Below are 19291 nucleotides of genomic sequence, written 5' to 3'. Positions count from 1 at the left end.
TCTCTGTAGTCTGAATATCCAGATCATTTCATATCCTCAATGCAATGTCAGTGTGAGTCATGCAGATGCATGGATGAGTAAAAAACGAAATATACGCTTCTGTTCTGGAAGGTGGAAGTGCTCAGTTAACAGAATTCCCAGACAAGGTCCTTAATCCCAGTCCTAGATCTGATCTACGGAGTGTGGATAGGAGTTAATGTAAAACATCAAACACATGTCTTTCTGATTGGAAACCATGAACGGGACAGGGGCGTGAGAAAGACCAGACTTCAGACAGCTCACTGTCAGCATAGGCAGTAAGTTAAATCTGACAGGAAGTTCATCTGGATGCTGAGCTCGTCTCGTACGGACCGAGCACTCTCGCTGGACCCTGAGGCATTAGCTGGTAGTTCAACACAAATCACTGAAAAAGAAAAGCAGCACTTTTGATTTCTCTCTAAAAATTGCAGCAGACTTTCCCCAGAGGTAATAATAAACACACTGAGATAATAAACTGTGTCATTTTATTTTAAATGTATTTTTTTTTTAAAGATATTAAACAGAATCTTATTAGCTGGAGTTAACCACGTTTTGGTGGATCTCTTCTTTTAATCATCCTTTCATGCTCTACAATCGGGAACAAGCTCAATGCAGATACTGCGTGTGGAATGAACAAAGGATGTTATTCAAGTAGCTTCTTTATGTACTAGTTAAAATAGAAATATTCTTAGTTTATGTGTAGCAGTATAATATAAACTACACTAAATATTCTATTTCTACGAGCTTCTCAACCTTTTACGCCTCATAGCCTGCACCACAGAGCTTTACAAGTCAATGACAACCAACAATTAAAACAATAAAGCATTGTGCTACTTTTATAACACCATCCTTTTTATGAACAGACGTGATGGTGTATGAGACCATATCAGTATCAAATCACTACCAGAACAGAAGAAAAAAGAGACGAAGATGAAGAGGCTGGAGTAGATGATGGAGATGAAGAATAAGGGCTTGAACTTTTGAGCCAGTATTAACCCAAAGCACCAATGTGAAGATGAGATCCATGCATATTATACCTCAATGCTTTAAAATGAGTATTCAACAAAAACCGCAACAATACAAAATACTGAAAAAGAATAACGGTGAGGAAGTCTTCTGTATCAGAAATAATCATTTAAGGATGAATGTTTGTATGACAGCTCTATTTGTGTACACAAAACCCAATTGAAAAGTTTTAACTCCTGTTTACTCCGTTAAACTAGGTCTTATTATTAATTCACAATCGGCTCAGGCTGGAAATTTCTCCGTGTGTCGTATTTGACGGCACAATGTGTCAAACATCATCACGCTCCTATTTTTGGTATAAAAGTAGCCTGGATGCGGTGTGTCAAACAAAAGCCGGCGAGCCAGCCAGTGAAGAACGAGAGGAAGGAAGAGCGTGAGAAAGGAAACAAACTGAATGAAGTGTAAAAGAATCCGATATTATAGTATTAGAGGAAAGTGTATTCAGGAGTGATGGGATTTCAGCTTTTTCTTGCTGAACAGATAACGTATTTATTTGTTGTCTAATCTGTCAGGGAAGCTCATGAATGATACATGACTGACTGTGATGGATGATAGAGAATAGCTGAAGATATTTATTGTTGTGTGTTTGGGCTCGTGGCTAGAACTATCTGTTTTTTACTTGCTGGAGGTGAAGATTAGAGAGATGAAAACACTGTAATCACAGCAGCGTCTCTGATGTAGATAAATGTAAAGGTAATCTAAACAACGTTAAACACCGCCTGCGTATTTTACAATTTATACGGATGTCTCCTGTGTGTTGTGCAGACTGGGACATAGCCTTGAATGTATACGGACTGCATTTGCGGCTGTGAGATTATTCTGCCTAGCCAATAAGGACGAGCAGTATAACTCATGCTATGAAGTTTTCCAAGCCAGTTGTCTACAACAGTGTAAGAAATTCCAAAAGCACACATCCAGCAGCTTTAAAACTATATTCTTGTAAAGCCTGACTCAAGTTAAATGCTTCCAACTATTTCATCAAAACATTCATCAAATATCCTGAATACCTATTAATGACCTGAAGTGAAAATTCTATTGCTTTTTAAAAACAGAAATCACTCTTAATTAGCAAAAGCAGCATGGAGACAGCAACATTTCAGCTCCATTTAACTAAAATCCACTGAGGAAATATTTGGTTGCTTTAACGCAATAGTCTCATTTACTCCATTATAACTGGTGAGTACAACAAACTAAAGGATTATTCCATCTGTATAATTACTGTAATATTCTCTGAGGAAATGTTAGTAGTTTATGGCTAATGCTGTATCAGAAATGTATTCAGCAGTTAGTTCCGGGTCACTGATTGGATTGGACGAGTCGTTTGTGTCACCCATCTGCCACAGAACATCCTCGTATTTAGTACGACACTCTTGTGAGGCGTGCATCACTGCTTAAACAGAGTAATGAATAAAACATGAATAATGATACAGGTCAGTCCAACAAACAAGAAACAGATCGAGAAATTAACCGTTAAGTCAAGATTTTCTATATATCCAAATACGGGAATAGTAAAATGTAGATTCTATACAATTACGTATAGAAATGTGAATTCCGTTTCATTTACCAAAAGCCACTGGGTGAGGTTTAACTGCATTATTTTAGACGATAAACAGTTCTAACATTTCCAGTAAAGGTAGCCAACAAACCCACACGTGCCTGTGGCTGAAGAACAAAATTCTAGGAGTTTAACCTTATTATTATAGGCATGCTGTGAGAGTATTATAGCAAGTTGTGAATAAGTTCTTGCAAAGAATGAGGAGTTTGAGTTACTATGAGCTGAATGGTTTGAACTTGTTACAACAGCATTCACAGAGGCCCTCTTGTGACTCTAGGAAACAGAAGTGTGACTCTCAGCAGTGTTTTCCTAATGCAAATATCATCCTGTAGCGCAGGCAAATGAGAAAAGTGTAGTGCAGCACCGACAGTAAAACCCAGCGGGTCAGCTTGGACAGAGTGACTTATGCGTTGCTGGACGTTTGAGTCACCTGAAGCTCAGACGTATGCCTCATATACACGCGTGTCTATTTATAATTGCTGCAGGGCCGATAAATCTGTGCGGAAAACGCTCGCTGAGGTGCAAAAGCTGAGGACTTCATTAGACTCCTGTTCATGGGTCAGCAGCTCTCTATTAAAGAGCCCCTATAAAGAACAGGTTTTTATGAGAAAAACATTCTTCTATTAGGAGTAATTTAATACCTGATGAAAGCATCAGTAACTAGGCTAGAAATCACAGGTGTATTATTGTACTTTCTAAATCAGGAAGGGCTGTCAAAGAGCTGCGATCTTTGTAGTTTCACCTCATGTTTGCGAAGCCACTCGCCTGAAAGTCACGTAAATTCCTGTCAGCAAAAGCACCAGCAACACCTTATGCTTCATCAACTTGAATAAAACCACTGGGGTGGAAACAAAGACAGAGAGGAAAAACATCTTGCAATAAAATTTACTGAAGCGATTTCGCAAACAGGCAAAGAGTTTAATATGCATTTTGCCCCAATTATATTTGCCTACATTCTCTGTCTAAATTCACGCTTGATGGCTTGCTTAATCTGCTAAGCGTTTAAAAAAAACAAATTCAGCTTCAATATTTATTCAGTTAAAATTAGAAATTAGATAGCAAGACCTATTTATGACTGTTTGAAAAAAAATCTTTTCCAAATAAAGAACGATTCCTGTGTCTTTACACTGAAGAAGAAAAGCCAGCCACTGAATTTGAACATTATATTCAAAATCTGTCACGGACAATTACAGTGTTGATTCAGCAGCGTTTGCACGCAGGCAACACAACGCCACTATTACTTCTTATTTGCTGTGACTAATGACTGTAGACACAGTAGCATGTGACCTACTAAAGAGGAATGAACATTAAAATGACCCAAAACACCCACTTATAAAAGCCAAAGAAAAATCTGTGTTGAACAAATTCTTATTATAAGGTACTAAATCTTAAAATTAACGCTAAAAAAAATCCCTTTAAAAATATATGCCATACGTGAATGAATATTATGAATGAATACACTGTCTCGCTCCGAACTTGATCAAGACTTTCACTAACAAGTGGCATGACACCAGCATGACGTTAATCATTTATTTATATCTTTATCTTTTTCATTTCTTTTCTTATAACAGCGTGTCCCACTGTGAGCTGCTCTAGAGATGTTACACATTATTTATTGGACCTTTTAGGGACCAGGACCAATTCTAAGGCAAAAGACTTGTGATTCCAAATTCAACCTTGAAGGCTCATAGACGAATAAAACAACCTGGCTAGATTGTTTATTTTACACTTATTAGAACAAGTGTAGGGATCCGACAATCCTTGTTGTAAGCCACTGACCGCCATCAGTGTAAAAACAGCCTACAAGCTACTTTAAAAGGAAAAAGAACATTGTACCAACATTAAAAGGTTTTGTTTCTTGGTTGTTGTTTTTTTTTTTGTTCCCTTGGTTTAAACACTTGGAGTTAATAATGGACTCCTGACCGTTACTTTTCCCACAACAACAACCTGAATGGCTCTTAGCTTTGTCCCTGTAAAGGTTGCATGTTTAAATCGAACACACACTACGTAGTACCAAAGAGAATTTAGATTTCAGAGAAGGCTCTTCTTATAAATCCAAACTTTGAGTGTGCATGCATACATCAACATTCCTAATCTTCTAAAGAAATGAAAAACAAAACTGGAGAATGAATGCAGGAGAATCAGACTCACAGAATGATCAGACCATCAGAGAAATCCAATGGAATCAGATAGGATGTGATTAATGAGGTTATAAAGACAATTTAGAAAATCCCTATTAACTGAACAATCCCATACTTTAAACAGTGCTTTGTGAATACAGCAGCGTTTAACCCAATCGATTCAGTTAAAAGCTACTGTGATAGGAGTAATAACATATTAGACAGCCTGTGATCGATAACTCCATAATCTTACCTCATCTGGACATCCCTGGCTTAAAGGTTGCTTAAAACTGCAGAGATCAGTACTATTCTTTGAATTTGGGGAATAAAACCCAGGGGAGGAAAAAAGCATCTGTAAAACAATGTTCCTGCATGGCTGTGAGTCACCCTGTCCAGCCTTATAATGCTTATTCACAGTAATTCACATTCAGAGCCAGCAGCACGAGGACTGCGGGAATTTTCATACACATGCGTCATACACCACATCAGATGCATCGCGATTTCAGGCATGAAAGAAGTCCAATTACAAGGTGACAGGCAAGAGAAGGCAACTAATTTAAGGAGAGTGAGAGATTGACTCTAGTCTAATACTATAATAAAACAAACAGGCACGAGAAAGCGTCTAATAAAACACCATAATAAAAACAAACAGAGACCACAAAGCACTTTTCTATAAGTTGTGTCAGCCGATTGCTTTAAACGTACGAAAGAGAGAGAGGGGTGGGCAGAGAGAGAGAGAGGTGGGCAGAGAGAGAGGGGAAGTCAGAGAGAGAGAGAAAGAGAGAGAGAGAGGTTGGCAGAGAGAGAGGGGTGGGCAGAGAGAGAGAAAGCGAGAGAGTGAGAGAGAGGTGGGCAGAGAGAGAGAGAAAGGTGGACAGAGAGAGAGGGGTGGGCACAGAGAGAGATTGTGAGAGAGATAGAGAGAGGTGGACCGAGAGAAACAGATGTGGTCAGAGAGAGAGTGAGTGAGAGAGAGAGAGAGAGAGAGAGAGAGAGAGAGAGAGAGAGGTGGGCAGAGAGAGAGCGAGAGGTGGAGCGAGAGAAAGGGGGGTGGGCAGAGAGAGAGTGTGTGTGAGAGAGAGAGAGAGAGAGAGAGAGAGAGAGAGAGAGAGAGAGAGAGAGAGAGAGGTGGGCAGAGAGCGAGAGAGAGAGAGAAAGGGGGGGTGGGCAGAGAGAGAGAGAGAGAACTGAATTTTTTTTAAATCTCTGAAGATAGCAACAAATGACAGAATAATTGCTCCTCATTGTGGAGTTTTTAATCAGGAACCTAATATCAGTATGACTAACAATACACACTTACTTTACTTGACAATTCATTGCATCATCTTCCCAGTACGCCTATTCAACACTGTGTTTTCGTTTCACACACACAGGCATGAAGAAAATGTAACTGGATACATTCTCAGTAATATCAATATTCTTCAACTTCATATCTCCAAAGAGACCCATGATGTACTGACAAAAAGTAAAATCCCCCAGTTTCCTAGCCAAAGCGCTCAGCGTTTCGGGTCGGATTGATGAAACGAAACGCACGGCAAAGACCGCAGACAGAGCCGCGAACACACTTGCCAACAATTGCTGAGAGAAAATAACCCCAACTTCAAATTCAAATTGAAGTTCATGTTTGAAGGCTGTCGAGCATCATTACAGCTGATGTCCAGCCAGAGGACACACTGACTTCACTGCATGAAGACTTGAGTTTATAAAATATGAAAGAATAAATCAGCTGAGGGGGGACCTTTTAAAAATATGCCCCACATCAGTGCGTAATTGAAAATGACAAGCTCTTTAATGGATCTTGACCTCATCCCCTTTTTTTCATTTTTAAAGCATAATCCTAGGTCTCATATCCAAGCCTGATTAAAATAAATAAATAATAGTAATACAAAACACCCTCTTGCCAATAGACGGACACGAGAGCACAGACGTGAAGGTCATGCAGATTTCGGTGAAGATTACTGCAGGGTATATCTCCATGAAAAATGACATTTTGGCTTTATTGTATGACAGCAGGGATCTTTTCATCAAAATCACACACACCACAGTTGGCCACCCAACAAGCAAAAGCGTTACATCACTCCACAATGTCCTTGGACTAGATAGCCTGCTTCGCTTAATGGAGAACAATATTGAACCCAGCAGGTATTCTTCCGCTCCCCCCCCCCCCACCTCTTACAAATATACATTCAAGGTCTTGACTTTATTTCACTTCATTTGCATGGATGCCCGTTTGCCAGAAATTGAAAACCACGCAGAAAATGAACAGAACAATTGTGGAAATAAAACGCAGATAAACGACACTTTAATCCTATTTCAAATTTCAACAAGCCTTAGGAATTCTCTTGCAGCTTTTAAGAGGAATTGAACGTTCCACCTGGCTGGCTGAAGGTAAAGGTGAGAGGTCAAACGTGTCAGCACCGCTTTACAATATCATGATGGAAGTTAAGTGAGAGAGTCGTTGGGAGTCTCGCTGTGGCCTGGAGAGAGTTCTTGTCCTGTGGGCCGCTACACAAACCACTGCTCCTGCTGAGATAATCCCGACTAAACCATCTGCACCGTCATCGTCCAGCTGAGACTGCAACCCCCATCACCCTGTGACCCACAGCATCCTGTGTACAGAAACCACGGCTAAATCCTACTGTGGCCTGAGCTGAACTAGTCGAGCGCCAAAAAGCAGACAAAAGAAAAAGACGTGTGTATTCAGTGTTTCTCACATCAAATGCAATACAAACAGCTACGTCTGCTTTCAGATGTGACCCAAAACAATCCAAACTCGAAAAGGAAAATGAAAAGGAGTCTCTGTGCTCTGGGATTTTAGGCCAGGCTGTCACATCAGAGCAGAGAATGAACTTTGGGATCTGTGTGTGTGTGTGTGTGTGTCAACAGATGGTTGCTGAAAGGGTGGCCTCTTTTTTAATGAGCTACCTAGTGAGAGTCTTTCAATTCACTGGACACGTTCTTCTCATTTATTTGAACATACTGTATTCTGTGAGATCATTGTTCCTGTAAAAAAATAAATTAATAAATAAAAATTTAATGCTGCACTGCTCTGTTATGTTGCCATTATGATGCTTATTGTGAAATATTTCATCAACCATTAATAATGTATCAGACCAAAGAGCTTTACGTATCAAAATCATTCCTGTGTCAGGTGTCATTCTAAGAAGCAGTTTGCCTTTGCATCGGTTAGAGAGCCATCACAGAGTCTGACGTCACTGTATACGTGTCACGTTACACAGCAACGTTAGCGCCGCAGCGCAAAACACAAACACATCAACAATGTTGCTTTACCGTGCTGCAGCAGTTAGAAAAGATGTGGAGGTGGCTGCCATGTGGCCGGGGTGAGCTTACTAACATGACAATTGGCACATGACCAAATTGGGAGAAAATTGAAGTTTAAAACAATTTAGAAACAAAATCCCCTCTCTCTCTCCCTCTGCTTATGCGGTTTTCTCTCAGCTTAGAGAGTACTTTACTGTCTAAGATGAAGCTGACCGAACCGTGCACAGTTAAAATGTCCTAATAGCTTAAATCACCCTGTTAGCCACTGGCATAAACAGCATTTACCCTTGAGTAAAAGTGACCTCTGTTCACAAATACTTTTCCCTTAAAGCATGATCGATATGAGCAAGCCTTCGGCATTCGAATGCCATAGAGACTGCGGAGCAGCTTGAGAAGCAAAGAGAGAGGAAAAAGCTTTGAAATTCAGAACCAGAATCAATCAACAACAGATTAAATCTCAGACCAGAGATTGTAATAGCCTTTATGGACTGAAGATGAATAAAACAGCATCTCTGCTCCACTGCGGGAAACAGCAGGACTGATCAAACAGCAGTTAGACCAAAATTGACCGAATGCTTTCTGATCGGTTTGGAGTTTTTATTCTTTTCTGTGATAAAACCCTATGCTGCTTTTTTCCCCATGAGAATCTCAGAAAGAGGAAAAAAAGAATTAATATTCCACAAAAGCACTCTACAGATATATTGACCATTCTGCTCTACAGCTAATGACTCTATGAAGTGCCTGGGCAAAAAAAACCCAGCAGTCAACACGTGAACTCACTCAGACTAGTCAAAGCTGACAGGAAGCAGAAAGCCTCAATAACAGCAAACCCTGGCTTGTGAGAAAGCAATAGAGCTTTTAAATGGTCTCGCTCGGGTAAATCGATGGCCTTCAGCTTCCTGTGTATGCCTTCATTTTCCCTTGCTATTTTTTCTTTGCCCAACTATCTGTGTTTAGTGTAAAATTAATAGTAGATAATAGACGGCTGCTTGAGCTGGCAGTAAAAATAGGCCATCACATGTTGTGCTGCTAAACAAACACTAGTCTGTGCTGCTGAAACAACCTGAATAACAGAGATGGAGAAAAGCAACTTTGCCAGTCCAATGAAAGAATAAAGTAAAAGATCTAGTCCATTGCTAGTCCAATGCAGAAAAAGTCTATTAAAAATCTAACACAAGCTCAGCCAGTTTGGGAAACAGCAACCGATATAGCTGAGATTTTTCTTTGGCCGACGCTGTGTTCTGACCCCAACTTTGCGATGCAAATCTTTTCCCATTCTGCCTCAAGTTTTAATTTCAGGAACAAAAAGAAGTTGCCAGGAGTGAGATCTACTCGTGCTGATGAATATCTGATGGTATTGTTCATTTGTCTTCTTTGCAATCATCATTTTATTGCAATAATGAAAGCTTTTTCACCTGCAGCTTTTTACCAAACCTATATGATAATCCCTTAAAAACAAGAAGTTAAGCCCATTGTAAAGAAAACCATGAATATAATTTACACTTCAACATCGTGCTTAAGAAAAGTGGAAGGAGAAAAAAAAAATACCCGAAGCTTTAAGGCAAATATAAAGTGAGCATAGCTGCCATCACCTGGCCTCTTCGTTCTGTGGCGTATTCCTCATAACTCAGATAAAAGCACAACAATGGTGGCTATTAGCAAGTCCTATTACCTTTATCTATTTGGTCGTTCATTGCTTAGATAAAAAAAAAAGCCCTATACAAGACAGACTTCTTTCGGTTTCACTTTTCTACTTGGCTTTATTGTCAAGCATCTGACATGACTGTTCTAGTGAGGTTGTATTATATAAACCACAGAATAATTGAGGAAGACATCATGCAGGACATTTGCACATGAGTGATGAAAGCATCTTCCTGTAAAATCTGTGAACAAAGCAGACACGGCATATATTCACTCAGGCCACTGGTCTGTCCGTTGTCTACAAATGAATCAATTGTTCGATAAAAAGATAAGTTAGTGGAAGGGGACGGTATAGACAATGAACATGGCATTGACCCAGAACTGAACAAAAGCTTAAGTGAAAGGCCACATGGTCCACTAGTGTCCAAGATGACACAAGGATCTAAAGACTTTATTTTAAACAGCAGAAGTGTCAAACAGCCCTTGTTGCACATTATTTGTTCCTATTCCTAGTTAGGAGTTCTGTTTCTCAGCACAGCAGAAGGATTTGCTGGTTAAAAGTTAGTAAATGTCACCATTTTGATAGACCAGACAACATACTAAGGACTGAGAGTAGGAACAAGACATGGATCAACCCTTTGAGACGTAATGTGAGGCGCTGTAGCACCACAGCAACCTGCTAATGTCATTAATTAAACATCATGCTGAATATATTTTAGCCATTATACAGTTAGTTAATATTGAACGTCCACAATTCAGATAATCGATTCTTTATAACAAGTTAATAAGACAAATATAGCAGCGTGTCATGTTACAGAGGAACTGCAATGTCCTCCATCATTAAACCCTTGTGTCAGAAAAAATAACCTTCAGTTTTACCTCTGACTGATCCGTATAACCCCAGAGGTGTCACTTCTCTCCAAACAGCACCGCTTTAATGCATTAAAAACGCCGCAGTCGGACCAATCTGCATTGTTACCGAGTTTCTAATACTTGTTTATGCCATATCGTTGCTGAATTCTCAGGTAAATATTTCTTCCAAAATGATAAGGTAGTGTTTTGTAAGAGATTAATATTAGAACTTATTTGCCAAATCACTTTGCAGACATTTATATTAGTCCCTCTGCTAGATCATTTTTAATCATTAGCTAAATATAGGATTGTTAAACACACACACACACACACACACACACACACACACACACACACACATATACATACATACATACACATATATATATATGAGAAATATTATAAAACCCCTAACATATCTGTAATAAATCTATAAATAATAAATAACAGCCGCACACATGGACACTAGCTCTCCCACTTGGCTCCTCTGGCATTCAATTAAAAATCTTGTCCTCTGCTTGATATATGGTATATTTGTCTGTAGTTCCTCATTAGCAATTCACTTTAGATAAAAGTGTCTCCTAAATGAATGAATGCAAAGTTAAAAATAAATTGTAAGTCACTCTGGATAAGGATGTCTGCTAAATGCCAGAAAGGTCAATGTAAATGTAAAAATATGATGGATTAAGTCCAATGGACATAACACTTTGCAAGCTAAGTAGACTAGATGAGGACTAACTGGTAAAAGATAAAGCATGCATGCATTTAGAACAGGGCACACAGAAAGAGCCTCTCAATCAATAGCAAAGCTCTTAAAAGAAGCTTAAAATAAGCCACAGCCAATTTATTATTATTTTTTTTTTCTGAGATCAGGAAAGGACGGACAGACTGAACAACTCCAAACAGACGATGCTTAATCTTTCATCAAAATAATAATGACTTATTTAAGTGTCCAAGAGGAAAAGAACTTTAATAAGACCAAAATAAAATAAAGATAAGGTTCAAGGGTTCTTGGCCATTTCTGAGATAGCTCAGAGCATCAACGGAGGAAAAAGTTCTTAGTGATAAACATCAGATTATAGAGTGACCTCAATTTTACTGTGGTCTGTGTTTCAGCTAAAACAGATGAAGGTAATGAACATAATCTTCTGGGAGATCTGTTTACCTTGCAAATACTATCATAATGCAGAGAAAGAGATATGAAAACAATGCATTTTCTTCAAGCTCGTGCACCCTCCTTTGTCCGTTTCCAAGGAAAGTACGAGTGAAAGAGATTCATCATTCGTGACTGTCGGCTGAGGGACTTAAAGCGGAGCAGGAAATGACACTAGTTTTCCCTGCTGCACTTTTATGCCCAATTCAAGGGCACACACATCTTTACACGAGAGAGAGAAAAACATCTCAGGAGATTTTATGTCTCTCTCCTTCAGTCGGTCTCGATCTTACCATCTTGGCTCGACTTTGTACTGTGTGCGCATGTAAGACTCGCAGAAATGGCAACACGAAAAGAAAAAAGTGAGATACAATGATAGATGGTACTTCAGAACTCACGAGAAAGACTCTGTAGGCGTCTTTCCGACTCACTGGCCCCCAGCATGACTCGGTGTCGTTGTATTTTACGCTCCCAGCGCTGCAGGAGTGATTGCCGCTATAAGACACAAACTCAAAATGTTAATGCTGTTAAAATAAAGTTCAGTAATAGTGAGCTGCATGTATTAAAAAGTGCTCTCGCAATCTGTGAGTCACTACGGCTGTCTACTAAACTGCTGCACAGACAAAAAGGAGACCGGCTTCTCATACGGTTACATTTATGACATCTGGCAGACGCTTTTATCCAGAGAGACTTACATTTATCTCATTTATGCAGCTGAGAAATTGAGGGTTAAGGGCCTGGCTCAGGGGCCCAGGAGAGACGGCTTGGTGGCCCTAGGATTTTGTGGAGTAAGCCTAGTGTTACTTGCCTGCATGGATGAACCTGGATGTATTTTATGACTAGTACTAGTTGTTAAGAAGAACTACTACAGCATGCAATACACAACCTTCTAATACATTTTATGGGGATTAGTATGGGGATTTTATGGGGATCTTAAACAAAAAGTGTGAGGACAACTAACCTGAGCGTGCAGCGCAGTATCAGTAAGCATGCTCATTAAAAATGTGTACAAATTACTAAAGCGCAAACTGTTGCATGCGAGAGCACTTCAGATCTGCGAGCACTGAGCACTGAGCCACATATTGTAATTCAGGGCACCTTATACTCAGTTTTAACTAACACACTTCCTAAAACTGCTCTGCATGCTCAGATACTATAATCGGTATAGGATCAGTATTGGCAACAACCAGCGCATCCCTAAATTTCACCATCATATTTCATCTGCTGATAATCATTGGTGCACGCAGTTTACCCTCCCTCTTGTCAGCAGTCCACCACCTTTATATTCCTTTCTTCTCAATGAAGGTGAAGGTCAGGCTCACCTAAGGGTAATGGTGACATCTTAATAAGACAGAGATGTGCCACCTACGGCTAGATGTGTTAGAGAGTTTTATTTATAGGATTTTGGGCTATTGGTTTTTGTGCAGGAGAAAGAAGACTGGAAGAGAAACAATAAAAGGTCAAATGTGAAGAGCCACAGGAGGTACTCATGAGCCCAGAGAGAGGAAGGAAATGGCTGGACTCACCAGGCCACTTCCATCAAGGACACGGGCACAGCGGCAGCATAGATGGCCAAGTCTCCATAGAGGTACACAATGAGGCAGATGTAGAACATATTGACGCCAACTGTAGAGTAACAACAAACACAGATAATGTTAATCTACAGGTTGACAATGTTTTATTTTTTTTTTTTTTACAATTTTTTTGTATCAGTGGATAATGATTTGTTAGCATCAAGAATTTTATTGCCCTACTAAGTGTATTGTTTACATCAGATAGCATGGTAGCTTAAAGGTTAGCATGTCTGCCCCACACCCCCAGGGTTTAACTCCTGCCTCTGTGCCTTTCCTAGGATAGGCTCCAGGTTTTCTGTGTTTCAAAAAATGGACGGAGGTACGAACATCACGTGTGCACACGTTATTTTAACATATATATATATATATATATATATATATATATATATATAAAATTCAGCTGCAGATTGTTTTTTAATTTACAAAAAGACTGTACCTAGATGACTGTACCCAACATCATCTCTGACAATAAGCACTCACTAACCTGAACGAGCCATAACCTTTATACAGTGCCGGCATACATCATTCCTTTCTGACCTTCTTATCCGAGTCGTCCGACTTGGGGAAATTTATTCCGAGACACAACAGGCACCTGGTGCCAAAATATACGATATATTCAAAAAATGATGAACCCGCTCATGAAATTTCATCACCATAGTGCATTCCTGCCTCAGCATTAGGAATATTAATCATGCTAATTAAGAAAGTAATGACTTTGTGATAAACTCTCCTTTGCTCTTCACTCCCTCCTTCGGTGTGCACATCAAACCAAAACACAGAAAGCTGTTGAGACGGAGACAGACTCTCTATCGGACATCCATCAAGTTCTCGGGCTCGAGAGGATCTCCAACAGCACTGCTGGCCTCGTTGGCTCATTCATTACTGTCAGACAAATTAGAGCTTACAGTCCATTAACGCTAAATGGAACCGCTAACATTGTAGCCTTTTTACAGGTTTGATAGATGCAGCTTTTGCTGGAGGGAAAAAAAGGGCAACGCTGCCACCTGTTTCCCACCAATCATTTAAGATGAGTGTAAATTTATTCTAACGAGCCAAATCACGCACCATACTGTAATCCATAATCATTACATACCAGTTGAAGGTGCACTAACCACAGTGTGCACTATCTGTGAACATATCTAAACTAGTACTAAAATTTTGTGGGGTTTTCGCTTTTAAACGTAAGGGGGAAAAAGTGTGAACGGTTGTTTAAAGGTATTTAAGCTCGTTAGCTTTTACAGCTCTCTCAGTGCCGCCCTGCATTAAGTTTAAAGACAGTTGAGACACTAAAAAGGAGTCAATAAGTAAAATACTTAAATTTCAAGAAACTGCGCTTGGGGCTTGAACTCGAAATGTTTATCAAACATATATAAATATGTAACATGTTTACGCTATGCTTATATTGGAGAGATTTGTTTACCCGTCACTGTACAACACTGTAAATGTACATGAGTTTTCTGTGTGAAAGGACACTGAAGCCATGCGGAGGTCTTTATTATAATTACAGCGTCATGTATTTTCTTCTTTTAAAGTCCAATCACGATCACACGACAGGACCAAGAAATTATTTATAATAATAATAATAATAATAATAATAGTAATAAACTTTATAGCACATGCAACATGCTAAAGTGTGATTGTCTGAAAAAAATTGTCTTCAAATAACTTCGATATCACTGATTAAAAAAAAAGAAAGAAAGCAAGAAATAGATAGATAAATCAGTACATTTTGAAGTGCTATAATGCACAGCATCCATTCTGTGAGCATTTCATCAAATCCAGTTAATTTTTCACAATTTCCATAAACAGAGAGCCAATTCTGGCATACAGGATTTTTTTCAAAGTAAAATGCAGCATCTAAAAGAAAAGCAGCTGGTAATCTGGTCTTTATCTTTCTTAGAGGAAGAAAGAGAGGATTCCAAAAAGACTTTATAATTTTATAGTTGACAACGACTGAAGGTTTTATACACACAGCAAAGAAGCACAGAAAAAAGATCCTATATCCCTGCTTTCTCTCTCTCTCAGATGCAGGCTGAATAAAAGACACATCACTAAACCTCATAGCTTCACAGTCCTGTTTGTTTATCTGGCAAAATGGGATAATTCCATCAGTTAATGGTGCTACAGTGTGATTTGTCAGAATTTATCTGTGACACAAACCTCCAGGTTGCCTCACACCATATTACAGCTATTTGAATGCACTGAATGAATGATCTTTATTATGCATGTGAGTACTTAAAATATTTTATTATGGACATTGCCCTAAAAATTAAGGTCATCCCAACAGGACATTTTTCATACGCAGATTGAGCAACAGAAGCAGAAGCACAGCCTGAGAGTTATGAACATAAGGAAACCTAAGTGAAAAGAAATAAGGCTTGAACTTCATATCTGTGTTGAGGTCTTTTTCTCAGTTGAATCGGAGTCAGGGAGAAGCCCGAGTCTTTGGGCCTACAGCGTCACATCATTAACTCCTACAGTCTGAGGCCGTTCAGGATCGAGTGACCACCTGATTATGCTCCTCAACTCAAGCCCTTATCACCAGGGGCTCCAACACTCTCCAGCAGTCTTAGCCTTTGCTTAAATAAAAGGTCCATTAATTCACTGAGACTCTAAGTACTTTTCCTCTCACAATAAAGCTGCACACGCCGCATGATGTATACAGCACACAACTTTTCTATGAGGTGAAAAACTACATTCTGAAATAAAGGATCTGGCACAATTGCACTTGATGGTGCAGTGAAAGTGCCCGTTTTATTTTACCCACAGTCTCTAGCTAGGGGATAGATCTTGATGCACCTATAATGGAGACTGTCTCAGCGCATTTTTAGGGAGACGAATGAATGCTGGCATGATTTCTGGAGCTACTGCATAAAGCATATGGAAGACAATACACAGTCTGTGCCATCTTCCTCAATCTTCCTTTCTGATCTTGTTTTTGCAGCAGGCGGTGCGCACTTCCAGGTCATTTATGGTTAAAGAAGTTGAGCACGGCTCTGCTGGGAAAGGTTTTATCTCCTTGGCCGATCGATACCGTCATGCTTGGGCACCTGGGTGAGGATGAAGCGGTCAGTCCACTCTATCCGGCGTGGGGAAAGGTTAGAGCGCAGGGAGCCATTTCAACACTTCAGGCTTTAATAAAATAATGCAGACAAGTGGCGGAGCACGAGGCTGGTGCTCTGAGAAAGCTCAGCCCCCCTGCTGAAAGGGCAAGTGCAAATGTGTGTCTTTCTCCCTCTCTCTCTCAGGGTATTCAAGGCTGAAACAACTGCACCACCTAGTGGATAACATTTACAATCAAGAGAATACAGTAAGGCCTGGATGGAAGGGCACAGAAAAATATTGGACACTTTTTTGCAAAGATGCCAAAAGCAATGCTGGTGAGATATTACATAGTTTTGCAAGAGTGTCGAGTCAGCTGTTGGCTAACAGGACTATCATAATAAAGAGAAAGGAAACCAGAGTCCGGACTCTGCAACAAGAAAACTCCTGCAAAATAGACTGCATCAATCTGGACCTCAAGGTGAATGTCATTCTGCCTCTAATTAAGATTTCCATTATCCTGGCTTTTAGTCTCTACCTGCATCTTTCCCATACCGCTGCAGTGTGTAGATAAAACATTCAACTCTGCACAAATGGCTTTACAATGGAATTACAACCCAAGGCAATTGAACCCCCTTTAATTACCTCCCATTAGCAGCTGAGTTCTTCCTCCTAAATGTAATAGGACTGAGAAAACAGACACCTTCCGAATGACCTTCAGTACCTACTGTGATTTAAATGAAAGGTTTTACACTCAAACTAATTGCTTGAAAAGTTAATCCACATCTTATCATGCTTATCACAACACTTGTAGAGGATTAAATAGGACTTGTACAGGAGAAGAGCTGGAACAAGTAGATTTTGGATCCCCCCCCCTTTAATTTTTTTTTTTTTAAACAAGAGTGTAAGAAACGACTGAAAAGTAACGTCTTGTTAATCACAAATTATTAAAAATTCTTTTAAATATCAGCACACTTACTATCTACTGCTTTGTTTAAGTGCCAGACATCATTCATCTTAAGACGCAAAATACTAAAACAGGCTAAAAACATAAAATAAACCGTAACCTTTTATTACAACCTCACAAACATATCAAGCCCCTTGCATGAAATAGATATGTACCTATAACACCTAGTAATTCGTTTCAGCTGCAATGAGTGTACATCAATGTGCTGTGTTTAAAAGCTTGTGCTTTTACCTTTTTAACAATGAAAATCTCTTAAGCTACTGATTTTTGATTCATTACTTGATTGCCTCCATGATTCAAAGAAAAAGCAAAATAGAGACAGTGAAAGACAGACAGCAAAAATGAGGGAGAGAGAGAAAGAGAGAGGAGGGGGGGTAAGTGAGGAAGTAAGAGAGAGAGAGAGAGAGAGAGAGAGAGAGAGAGAGAGAGAGCAAGAGGGGAAAAGAAAGAGGGGAAGTAAGTGAGGAAGTAAATGAGAGAGGGAAAGAGAGAAAGAAAGAGAAAAGAAGTGGGAGGGGAGTAAATGAGGAAGTAAGTGAGAGGGAGAAAGAGAGAGAGAGAGAGAGAGAGAGAGAGAGAGAGAGAGAGAGAGAGAGAGAGAGAGAGAGAGAGAGAACGCTCTTGCATTCCTGCTCATGTTCAGTTAAGCCTGCCACAAAATGACGGCTCTGATCAGCTTTTTAATAAGTAATAACCTGTTTGCAATCAAAAGCTGCTAAAGTGAGAGTGTGTGTGTGTGTGTGTGTGTGTGTGTGTGTGTGTGTGTGTGTGTGTGTGTGTGTGCGCGAGAGATCTAATCACAGCATCCCTTAATAGTTATTTATTTTTCCCCCAATCCGGTGTATGTCAGGCTGCATTAAGAAAAAAGATTACTGTTTACATTACAGCACTGGTGATATGCATACAGAAAGAAAAGCAAAGGAAGGATTTTACAGACAAACAAAAGCGTCACCGCATTTGAAGTAAGACACATCATCTATCTAACCATCCAAGTTCAAATCCCAATACAGCCGAGCTACCATTGTGGGGTGGGGTCTTAAACAAGGATCTTATCATCTTCTGCTCAGCCTAATTCTGTGCATACAAGCATGTGCTAAAAGAACCAACATAAATAAATGTATTACAGCATGTGGTGAAGCAGGACTTTGAGTTTGTTTATCAGTATAAAAAAAAATACAAAAGTGACTAATTATAACTTATAGGGCGGTGGTGGCTCAACTGGTTAAGGCTCTGGGTTGTTGATCGGAGGATCGGGGTTCAAGGCCCAGCACAGCCAAGCTGCCATTGCTGGGCCCTTGAGCAAGGCCCTCAACCCTCACTGCTACAGGGGCACTGTATCATAGCTGCCCCTGCACTCTGACCCCAACCTCCTCAGTTGGGGTATGTGAAGAAAAGAATTCCACTGTGCTATAATGTATATGTGGCGATAATAAAGGCTTCTATGCCCCTGTTCTATTCTATTCTATTTCTGGTGCATTGGTCATAAATGAATAAAGCTGAAAATTTTTATATTCCTATCCGATTGTGTTGAAGAGGAAATTCTCTGTAGTTTTGGTACAATAGAAACTCTTAAGACTTCTCTGTTTACACCACAAACAAATAACAACAAAACTCAGGACTTTTGTTAAAAACAGAACCAACATGCCAGAAATCAAAGCCTGTGCTTCATACATGATACTTTAAACAACACAACACTCAAATATCAAGCATTGTTCGCTACCTTTATCTCAAGAGGCACAATGTAGCGAAGCATAAAAACTTCTTACCTTTATTGAAAAACATGGAGGCCATTTGTCCCATCTCAACTCTCTCCACAATTTCAAAGTGATCCACTGACCCTACACGCTCTCGATGTTCAAACAAACACACAAAAATAACATTCAATGCCAATGAAGCAAAACACCACAAAAAGGGACGGTTACAAATAAGCCAAATACTCACGAACTGAGAGAATGGGTCGAGTCTCCACCGGATCTGACCGCCCCCTGCAGATGACCTCATCATCAGAGTAGTCAGAGCCAGAGTCACTGCTATGGATCTGGGGAGAAAAGAGACAAGAAC

General features: G+C 39.7%; 1 protein-coding gene across 2 annotated transcripts in view; it reads right to left on the bottom strand.

Moving 5' to 3' along the window:
* The window catches only part of tmem104 (transmembrane protein 104), a 41462-nt gene that overhangs the window by 18316 nt on the left and 3855 nt on the right, over positions 1 to 19291 (bottom strand). Inside the window, exons 5-8 of one of the 2 annotated variants that reach the window (XM_027141517.2) lie at positions 19172 to 19268; positions 18997 to 19068; positions 13174 to 13273; positions 12046 to 12142 (exon numbers count right to left, since the gene is read on the bottom strand). In XM_027141517.2, the coding sequence (XP_026997318.1) occupies positions 12046 to 12142; positions 13174 to 13273; positions 18997 to 19068; positions 19172 to 19268 (366 nt within the window). Of the gene's footprint in view, positions 1 to 12045; positions 12143 to 13173; positions 13274 to 18996; positions 19078 to 19171; positions 19269 to 19291 lie in introns of both variants that reach the window. The other variant, XM_027141515.2, reaches the window with a different exon arrangement.

The sequence above is a fragment of the Tachysurus fulvidraco genome, chromosome 15, assembly GCF_022655615.1.
Source record: "Tachysurus fulvidraco isolate hzauxx_2018 chromosome 15, HZAU_PFXX_2.0, whole genome shotgun sequence".
Lineage (NCBI taxonomy): Eukaryota > Metazoa > Chordata > Actinopteri > Siluriformes > Bagridae > Tachysurus > Tachysurus fulvidraco.
Note: the sequence above shows the minus strand (reverse complement) of the source record. Positions and strands in the feature narration are given on the sequence as shown.